The sequence below is a fragment of the Quercus suber genome, unplaced genomic scaffold (genome assembly GCF_002906115.3).
Source record: "Quercus suber isolate HL8 unplaced genomic scaffold, Cork oak 2.0 scaffold_251, whole genome shotgun sequence".
In the NCBI taxonomy this organism is placed as follows: Eukaryota; Viridiplantae; Streptophyta; class Magnoliopsida; order Fagales; family Fagaceae; genus Quercus; species Quercus suber.
In genome coordinates, this window is record NW_027069707.1 from 557,587 (window position 1) to 568,560 (window position 10,974).

The 10,974-nt window shown below is 35.4% G+C and overlaps 1 protein-coding gene across 1 annotated transcript; it reads right to left on the bottom strand.

Moving 5' to 3' along the window:
* Positions 1–4,445: 4,445 nt before the first annotated feature.
* LOC112017803 (uncharacterized) lies at positions 4,446–5,267 on the bottom strand. Its single transcript, XM_024050249.2, has one exon. It carries the CDS (start codon positions 5,265–5,267, stop codon positions 4,446–4,448), a length of 822 nt encoding a protein of 273 aa, XP_023906017.2.
* Between the last annotated feature and the right edge of the window lie 5,707 nt (positions 5,268–10,974).

Sequence of the window (10,974 nt, forward strand, 5' to 3'; positions counted from 1 at the left end):
ATTCTTTAAGCTCCAATGACAGCAACTGAATTGATCATCAAGATGCAGATAACATCTCCACCTTGAAAATCCTAAGTTTTGTGTGAAAGAAAGCTTCTCTAGATCTCACAAGAGATTTACACAAAACAGCAATACGAGCAACAAAGACCTTAGAGAGGTTTGGGTACAAAACCCTAGATACAAAAGAGGCACACTCTTCTCTCTCTCTCTCTCTCTCAAAGCTCTCAAAAACGTGGCTTAGGGTTTCCTTTATATAGTGGGAGAAGTAGATCTGAAACCGTAATCCTTAATGGGCTTAAGCTGACTGTTTGGGCCGACTTAAAATTCTACAGATACGATTTTCAATTTATCGAGCATGTTCTTCGATCGATCGAACCAGGCAAAATATGAAGTCTTCTTCCTGCAGCTTGTATGTTCTTGAATCTTGACTTGAATCACCTTGAGTATTGTCTAATAAAACCTATAGACTCTAAGATCTATATCTAGCCAAGTTTGTGTTCACAATTTGCCAATTGTTCTAAACATTTAGAACCTAACACTTTTTTCATAACAGCCCATATGTGAGAACAAGGAAGCCTATTAGCATTGGAAGCACCTCTTCTTCTCTAATTACAATAATTCAGATTCAACACTCTAGCCCAAGGGGCCTTCTTTTCATTATGGAACCTCTAATTAGATAGGAGAGCTATATTCTTGCCCTTTGCTGATTGCAGCCCAAGTCCCCCTTCCTCCTTAGACTTCATCAACTTATCCCAACCAACCTAATGAATCTTCTTAGTTGCCTCCGATGAACCCCAAAGGATATTTCAATTCACTCTATCTAACCCATCCAAAATTTTACTAGACAAATGGGTACATTACATAACATACGAAGGTACAGCAGCAAAAGAGGCTTGTATGAGAACAGTCTACCCCGCCAAAGAGAGCATGTTATTCTTCCAACCTGAGAGTTTTTGTTTCACTCTATCAAGGATGAAATTGTACTCTTGAGATGAAGATCTAGGATGCTTTAGAGGAAAGCCAAGATACTTTCCCAAGAAAAGGGTGGAAGCAAACCCAAGAATGTCACAAAGTGATTCCCTTGTGTCTCTGTACACATTTGGAGAGAAGTACGCTCTCGATTTAGCTTCACTCACTGATTGCCCAGATAACTCACAAAACTCATCAAGAACATCTCTAATGGCAAAACAATTTACCCAATCTGCTTTAGCAAAGAAGACGAGATCATTCGCAAATAAAAGGTGAGAGAATTCAGGACCACTTTGAGAGGCTTTTACTAGCTACCATGTCTTCATATTGCACATCTCTTCTATTAGCTGTCCAAGAAAGTCCATGCAAATGATGAAAAGATAAAAGGAAAGCGAGTCACCCTACCTTATCCCTCTAGAAGGTAGAATCTAATCTAAAGCTTCCCCATTAAACAAGATGGAAGTGGGGACCGTTGACACACAACTCATTATGACATCTATGAGCTTTATGGGAAGATTAATCCTAGCAAGCATGTTTTGAATAAAACCCCACTCAAACTTGTCATAAGCCTTTTCCAAATCTATCTTTAAAGCCATATACCCTGTCTTCCCTTTCTTTTTCCCAAGGGAATGAATTATCTCCTGAGCAATGATGATATTGTCAATACCTTTTCTACCCGGGACAAAAGCCTTCTGTAAGGGAGATATAAGCTTATCCAAGAAAGGTCTCAACCTTGCCACAATAATCTTGGTCACCACTTTATACACTGTGTTACAAAGACTAATAGGTCTGTAATTACCTAATGTCTCAGGACCTGCGATCTTAGGAATCAATGCAATGAGAGTTTTATTCAAATGCTCAGGCATTTCCAATTCCTAAAAATCTACTTAACTTCCTTAATCATTGAGTCCCTCACTATCGACCAAAATTTTTGGAAAAAACCCGCATGAAGCCCATCCGGACCCGGGGCTTTAAATGGTTTTAAGGACCACGATGCAGCCTTTATTTCTTCTTCAATGCTCTCTCTATCCCTGATGCTCTCTCTATCCCTATCCGATAGTCTAGCCTAACACTGTAATATGATAGGGTCTTCCCTTGAAGCAGTCTCATGAGATATCGAGTATATCCCATTAAAACCACTTTTAATAACCTCTTTAATATCACTTTCCTCATGAATCCACTCCCCCACTGCATTTTTGATTGCCATGATCTAATTCCTTTTCCTCTTAACCAATGTCAAAACATGGTAGAAAGCTGTATTATGATCATCCTAAACCATCCAATTTTCCCGAGACTTTAGAGCCCATAACTCCTCCTCTTGATTAAGAACAAGATCAAGATCCCTAAGGAGATCCTCTTCCAACTTAAGAAGAAAACTAGAAGGTTTGCTAGCAATAGCCCTCTGAATACTATTGATCCTAGCCATCAGAATTCTCTTCCTTGTAAAAATATTCCCGAACTGATTTTTATTCCAAGCTACAATATTCCTAGTGAAGCTATCAACTGCCTCAACTAGATTATTTGCACCTTCCCATGCTTGAGAAACAACATCAGGGAAAGTAGGGTCTAACAGCTAGCACATTTGGAACCTAAAAGGCATCTTTATTCCACCCTTTAAACTTGGTAGCATATCTAGCAGAACAGGGCAATGATCAGAATGATACCTAGGTAGATGGGTAATTTTTGCATCCGGGTTTAGCAAGCACCACTTAGGATTCATAAAGAACCTATCTATCCTTTCCTGAATCAAAGCTTGAATTTCCCTTCTATTGGTCCATATGTATCGAGGCCCCGCAAAACTGATATCTATCATATTGCATTTATCTAAACACTCCTTGAACAAAAGAGACCTGTTCACACTCACCGCTCTACCCCCAAATTTATCATCATTTACCAAAGGTTCATTAAAATCCCCTGCTATAACTCAAGGCATATTGTGAAGGTCTGCAACTTCCATGAGGTTATTCCACAAAATGTGCCTTTCAGCACTCCTAGGACTAGTGTACACAGCAAAGAAAAGCCAAATTACATTAGAAATTCGTACCTTAACCGTGAAGTGAATTTCTTGTTCAATGCTGGCCAAATGGGCAACCTCAACTCTGTCTGAATTTCTTAGCACCCCTATTCCACCAGCATACCCAACTACATCAAAATGGATAGCTCCATTAAAAGGAAGCCTCTCAGTGATTTCCCTTACTCTCTTTCCCCCAACTCGGGTTTCCATTACCACCAGGATAGCTGGATTATGACTTAGAACCAGCTGCCTAACACACTTTTGAAAGGAGAGCTTTGAAGGACCTTTACAATTCCAAATGATGCTATTCATAAGGAATCTTTGGAATGGGTTCTAACAAACATCAAAAGGAAGCGCTACCATCTCCACCCCCTTCCAATTCCATCTGATCCACACCATAAGCTGCACGACCCCCACTCCCATCACATATAGAACAGTGAACAGATTGAGCTTCCTGTGTTCCTTCTCCAATGCCGGAACAACTGCCAGGAAAGCCCACCAAGTCGTCGCTACTTTCCATGCCAGGACAGATAGAATCATCCAACCCTCCTTCCACGCCTTCTTGGTCTTTAGGCTGCCTCAACCCATAATCCAAGTTAAGATTACTCACCTCACGGCCAACCCAATCACCAGCATTTTTTCCAATGCTTCCTCTTTGATTTTGACCCATTCTGACACAGCGATGGTAGTGAAGTGAAAATCTTCAGCAGTTCTCGACCTTGTATCTCCATAGCCAACATCAAGATATGAACAGCCCTTCATGTGCAACGGTGCGTTTAGCTCCTTACTTTGCATCTCAGACAACTCCTTCATGTCGTCTTCCCTAGCGATGCTATTTAGAGGAGTATGACCAACCCTTACACGCACAACAACCTTCATTCCCTTTACTGAGTTAGGCTTTTGGGCCTTATCAACTATTGATTCTTTTACTTTTAAACTTAAACTTTGGGCCAAACTGGATTGGGCTTCTTTCCCTATTCTATGTATCACCTACTCCACTCGGCCTTTATCCAAAATCCTCGAGGGAGACATTTTTCTCTTTGTCTCCCTGTTCAGCCCGCTGGGACCATCATCCCTCTCCACACCAGCCCAAGCCTTCCTATTTACTACCTGGTGTCTGTTATTCCTCTGCTTATAAGCCAGACCGTGGTCAGGTAAGGACCCAGTACTCCTCTGAATTTTTGTCTCTTTCTTCCTGCATGCCACGACCACCTATGGCCCATACAATCCTTCATGCACGTCCTTACATACGGCATTGTGCTCCTTGCCATAAAGGTCCCTTTAGCTCAGCATCATCAGCCACATGCACAACGTGTGAGCTTGCTCCTCTATTGCCTGCACCTCCCAACTCCGCTTCCTCACACAACAGCACCGGCCTAACAACAAATGGACAGAACTCTCTTCTGTGGCCCATTCCTCCACACTCAAAACACAAGTTATGAATACCCTCATATGTAACTGATTACTTAAGTTTTATCATCACCTTAGTGATAAGCGGCTTAGCCACATCAACTTGGATACACAACCTTGCAAACTTGCCTCTAGATTCAGCTGCAGTAAACGTATCAATCCTTAACACATTGCGAATAGCCTTTCCAATATGTTGAAGAGCCTTAGCATTGTAATACTTAATTGGTAATCCACTGAGTCTTATCCAAACTGCAATGGAAGACACATTGGCTGAGTCAGGCTTGAAATCTGGTTCCCATGGTCTAACGGAGAGGAAATGGTCTCCTACAAACCAAGGGCCTTTCTTCAGAACATTCTCAACATCTTCCCTCAATGACAACCTTACAAGGAAGAAGCCATGTTCTATATCTGCAACTTCCAAACGCCCTACTGGCTTCCACATAGACAATAGTTTAGCTTGAAGGAAATTTAATCCAGTAGCTCTATCGTACACTTTCACAATCAAAGCTCTTGCCCATGGTCTCTGAATCTCTTTAAGCTCCTTCGAAAACTTCACAGCTACCATACCTTGCCTGAGTGTTTCCACTTCGTCATTCGACTTGGCATCATCATCCATGAACTCCTTAAAACAAAAAGCCTGTGTGTATGCACTTGGTATTTCACCCATAAGTTTGTCCTTGAAGGAAGAATTTCGGCTGCCAGAACCCCCAGCGAAGCTAGGAGATGAGGAACCTGAGCTTTGACCTTCACAGAATCTAGCATGGTTCACATTTTTAACTTTTTTATTACTGCGGGCAAGCTCCGCTTGTTCTTCGAGGGAGAGAGAGCGTTCAAAGCGTTCCATCCCACCTTCAAATGACGCCACAAACCTCATGAACAAATCAGAGAACTTATTTCTGAGCACATAACAACGACCATAGTATAGGATACGTAAGTTTATATCTTGATACTTATATTTGTGTATATTTTTAAGTTTGATGTGATATGTACATGTTTGTGGCAATTTGATCAGTATGAACTTCCATTTCGATGCAATTTAGTGTTTTAGGATTGAATCAACTGAATTCCTATGATATGACTTTATTCAGGATTATTTGCCTAAGTTTTAGTTCAATCCAGATGATTTACTTCAAGCTCTTTGATTTCAAGATGTTGTAAACTGCTTAAGTCAATTAAGTAACTTTGTCATTTAAAAATTTCTCATTCCCTTTAATTGTTAATTTGTGTGTATTTCCAAATTCCCATTAAGTTAGGCATTTCCAGACCCTAGACTCTAGTCTTTGAGGTCAGATAACATTTCGAGCTAGTAATAATATCTTGAGAACCATCTCGAGGTAATAACAATCCGTCCACAATCATTTTGAGTAACCTGAAAAGGTAATTAACAAACCAAGATTAATCGAAATTTGGTTTTAGTTTAAACAGTCTATACCTTAGATTTTCCAAGTAAATTTCAACCATTTAATTGTATTAACCAATTCGACACAAAAAATATTATTTTCTTCAAAGATAATTAAATTCAACTATGTGACTCATTGATCAATTCAATTACATGGTTAAATTTAATTTAGAACTTTTTATAAAAATAAAAAAATAAAAAATAAAAAGTAGTTAAAAACCGTATCTAAGCTTTGTCCAAAACATAATAGAAGTTTAAAACCCATTCTTACTGTCAAGTCATAATCCGATACCCATAGATTTTTATCTACAATTGAAGCAGCTTGAAGGGTTCATTTCAAAGTTGAGATCTTTTTCAAACAACAGTAGTAACCTCTCTCTGAAATTGGAATTTGATGCACGTTTTGAAGGCAGAGTGAGTATATTAACTAATTAACTTTGTGTTAGTTTTCTTCTTTACCCTGAATCTCTGATGTAAGGCTTTTAGTTTAGTGATCAAGAAATTAATTGTACTGTTAGTAATCATTTCTTCACGGGCTTAAGGAATACTAAACAGATAGTTGTCATTCAATTGATAGTAAATCATGAGGTCGAGTAACATTGATAATTTTGCACAATGAAAGGCATATGCCCCTTTTGGTTTTAAGGAATTGAATATTTTATTTTGACATTGACAATCAAATGACCTTGATTTGTGCTGATCAACCTCCTCCACTAAATATGAATTACATGCTCACTGTGGTTTTTGAGGACCTATTTTCTTCACAAATATTATTGGTTTTGAGTAAAACCGGAATAGATGAACACGATAGCAATATTGCATGCATTCAACTTTGTAGATGATATTAAAAAGTAATGAAAGTGGGGGAAGAAAAAAGAAAAAGAAAAACGTAAGAAATTATCTATGACTACTTTCACATCAATGATTTTTTCTCTCTCTTTGGAATTAACAATAAGATTTTTATTATTATTTTTTGAGAGGAAACAAATTTAAAGTTTAAAACATCCCATCCACTCTATAATAATTTCATCGTACTACCAAGGAACCATAACACCCGTATATATACATCATTCTTCAACATTACAATTTGAGGATGCTTATGGACTTCCCAATGCAAATTTTCAGTTTTTTCCTCTTTTTTTTTTTAATAATTTGATGGTATAATAAGAGAAGATGGGAATTTGAATAATGATTCTCCTAATAAAAGAGAATTTTTATCATTTACTATCCAAGCACAAGCGCAAGTGCAAGCTCAAATTTAAAATTTATTTATTTATTTAAATTTGATAGTACAATGGAGAAGGGGAAATTAAATCACGATTCTCCTAATAAAAAAGAGAAGGTTATGCCACTAACAACATGTGTTTTTTTTCTTCAAATTTATAACTAGATAGTTGGATGGGGAGATTTGGACTCTGAATATCTAGGTTGGAAACACTAAAAAGTAGAGGTACAAGGTAAGCCACAAAACTCTTGGTGACAACACGGTCTCTTAATTGAGAATGTATCTTGTACATCAGATATATGCATCTTCTGTTGCACAAGCTCACTACTATGCGAGACTCACATATTGTATAAGAGAAGATACATATTATCTAATATGTGACATAACTATTGCTCTTAATTCTCAACACAATTATTATAATAAGGGATCATGAGTTATTCCAATTGTGCTTAACAAAGGCATACAACTGAAGAACTTTCAATCCTTATATGTAATTACAAGTTGCTGATAAGTTAAAAACACGTTTCATTAGGGGTGGCAAAATTGGACACAACCCACAAATCTGACACAACATGACACGAAATTAGTAGGTTATGAGTTGAGGCTTAATGGGTTCGTGTCATATTCGGGTTGACACGACTAACCAGTTTAATAAATGGATTGGGTTAGTGTCCATCACTTGAAATCTGTTTGACCCATTTAATTAAATAACATTTTACCAATATACCCTTCAAACCCTAGATATATAAACTTATTAGTTGTTGTGGTTTATTTTCTTTGACATATTATAATTGATTATTTGTGATATTGAGATATGTTTTAGTTTTAAATGATTATTAGTGATGTAGTTTCTCATTGGTTTTGAATTTTATGTTAAAAATATTTATTTGTTTGGTTTTTCATAATTCATATCAATTTGGTTAATACTAAAATTAGTTTTTTTTTTTTTTTTCATTTTGATAAATATGATAAATAAGTCGACACGACTAACTAGTTTAATAAATGGGTTGTGTTAGGGTTGGGGAATCCTGACCCGTTTAATAAACATGTCGGGTTAAGGTTAACCCATATAGTCGAATACTCATGAGTTGAAACGACACGAACTTGACATGTGAACACGAATTGCCACCCCTACTTTTCATGGTATTGTAAATAAAAATTTTGAATTCAAAATAACACTTAAAGAGTGATTTTAAAATATTAATTTGCATTAACGAATAAGTAGAATTCAGTGTTTAAATATTTAAAAAGAACGAAATCTTGTCGTCGAGTAAGAGATCTAGGATCCGCCTACACCAAGAACCAATTGATGTTTTGGCCTAATAATAAAGATCAATCATCATGGAGTAAAACCATAGGTTTGAAATATTATTGTATTGATAAAAATAAATAAATAAAAAGAGAATGAAATCTTCTAATTTGCCCTCATTGAAATGTCTTTGACTCAATAGTTATTGTTTGGGATCTTTTGTTGATGTGCCCTGTATCTGAATTTGATTGGGCTATTTTGTTGACTTGGGTTTAGCTTAATCCACTGCTCACGTCTACACAAATAATAATCACGTCTACACAAATAATGAAGAAGGCTAACGGTGCTTCACGAGATCCACTTATTTTGTTAAAATTGAAAACTTTTTTACTGAAAGTACTGTAGATAAAAGTAAAAGTTAGTTGAAATAGTATAGTGGGACTCAAGAATAGTACTAAAAAATGCAGTAAGACCCATGAATAGTTGCAAAAATAAGCTAAATAGTAAAATAAATTGGCAAAATTAATCATGCCAAACACACTTTTAATTTTGAAGGAAAGGATAATTAACAGAAGTTGTCATGAAAGAGAAGAGACACTCCTGTTTGTGCACTCAATTGCACATAAAGGGTTGTTTTCTATCTACTTGAATTTTAAGTAGCTTGAAGGGTTCATTTAGAAAGTTGAGATTGTATTCCATTCTTGTTGGGATAAGAATAGTAATATCTCTCAAATTGAAATTTGATACTCATTTTGAAGATGGAGTAAGTATATTAATTAATGATTTTTTTTTTTTTTTTTTTTTTGTGTGTGTGTTTAGTTTTCACCCTTTACTCTGAGGTATCATTTTGAAGATGGAGTAAGTATATTAATTAATGTTTTTTTTTTTTTTTTTTTTTGTGTGTGTGTTTAGTTTTCACCCTTTACTCTGAGGTAAGGTTTTTATTATGAATTGAACACGAAAAGTTATAAACATGGTGTTGTAATTAAAAATTTTGAATTCAAAATCAAACCATTAAAAAGTGAATTAAAAATATTAATTTGTATTAATGAAGGAATAGAATTCTCTATATTTAAATATTTACAAAAGAACAAAATTTTGTCGTTGAATAAAAGATTTAGGTTTTAATTCCTACTTACACCAAAAATCAATCAATACCTTGGCTTGATGATAAAGAGCAATCATCATGAAACGAAAATCATATATTTGAAATATTATCGAATCTATAAATAAATAAATAAATAAATAAATATAAAAAAACAGAGAAATCTTTTAATTTACTCTCATTGTAAATGTCTTTGACTCAATAGTATTATTTGGGGTTTTTTGTTGATGTGCCTTGTATCTAAATTTGATTATTCTTTGCTGACTTGGGTTTAGTTCGAAGAGCTGAATCTGCTACTCACATCTACGTAGATAATGAAGAAGGCTACAGTACTTCTTGAGGTTATACAGCACATAGAAAACCTTCAAAAGAGGGGAAGGAACTTGCAACCAAGTCAAATAGCTTGTGAAAAATCACATTTTAACTTCGAAGGAAAAGGTAATTAAGAGTAGTAGTGAAGAAGGAGAAAGAGACACTCCTATTTGTGCACTAAATCTCTCATAAAGAGGTGTTTTCTATCTACTTGAATGTTAAGCAGCTTGAAGGGTTCATTTACAAAGATGAGATTGTATTCAATTCTTGTTGGGACAACAATAATAAACTCTCTCAAATTGGATTTTGATACACATTTTGAAGCAAGTATATTAAATAATTAATTTGTTGTTACTCTGATGTAAGGTTTTTAATTAGTTGAGTGATCGAGAAACTAATTGTACTGTTCTTAGTCATTTCTCTCCAATGGGTTTAAGGAATATTAAACAGATAGTTGTCATTCAATTGACAGAAGTCAGGGCGAGTAACAATGATAATTTTGCGCAATGAAAGGCACTGCCCTTTTGGTGTGTGGAATTGAAAATTTTTATTTTGACATTGACAATCAATTAAATGACCTTGATTTGTGCTGAAACCTCCTCCACTAAATATGACTTAGGGACTCTCTGTGGCTTTTGAGGACCTATTCTTCACATATATTATTGGTTTTGCGTAAAACCGAAATAGAAGAATGATTGCATGCATCACACTTTGTGGATGATATTAAAGAAAGAGAGTGGGGAAGAAAAACAAAAAACGTATTAAATTATCAAATGCTTCTTTCACATCAATGAAATTTTTTTTTTATTCGGAATTAATGTCATCGTACTACGAAGGGACCATAACACCCGTTATACATCATTGCGACTTCGAAATTACAATTTAACGATACATATGATATGGACTTCCCAAGAAAATTAAAATCTTTTTTTTTTTTTTTTTGCATGGCACTTTTTTTTCGAGAATATACTGCGAATTGAACATTAATTCTTTTTAAGATATCGGTATTTCTCTCATGTTATTCTCAATAAGATTTTAATAATTTTTTTCAGTTAAGAAAAATTTTCAATAATTTTCTGCCAATAGAACACCGCATTTGTCACAATTAAAAAACTACAATCAAATTCTATGAACACTGCAACCAATTAAGGACTTTTATAATTCCCTATCCAAGAATAGACATGGCAAAATTGACCCAAATCCAATGACCCACTCCAAATCTAAAATTTTTTTACCTAGAGTAAAAGTAAGTTGAACCATGATCCGACCAATTTTTTAAATTTTTTTATTT

What these genes read in the sequence shown, in the direction of transcription:
- LOC112017803 (XM_024050249.2), bottom strand. Translation starts at nt 5,267, where the DNA reads ATGAGGTTTGTGGCGTCATTTGAAGGTGGGATGGAACGCTTTGAACGC.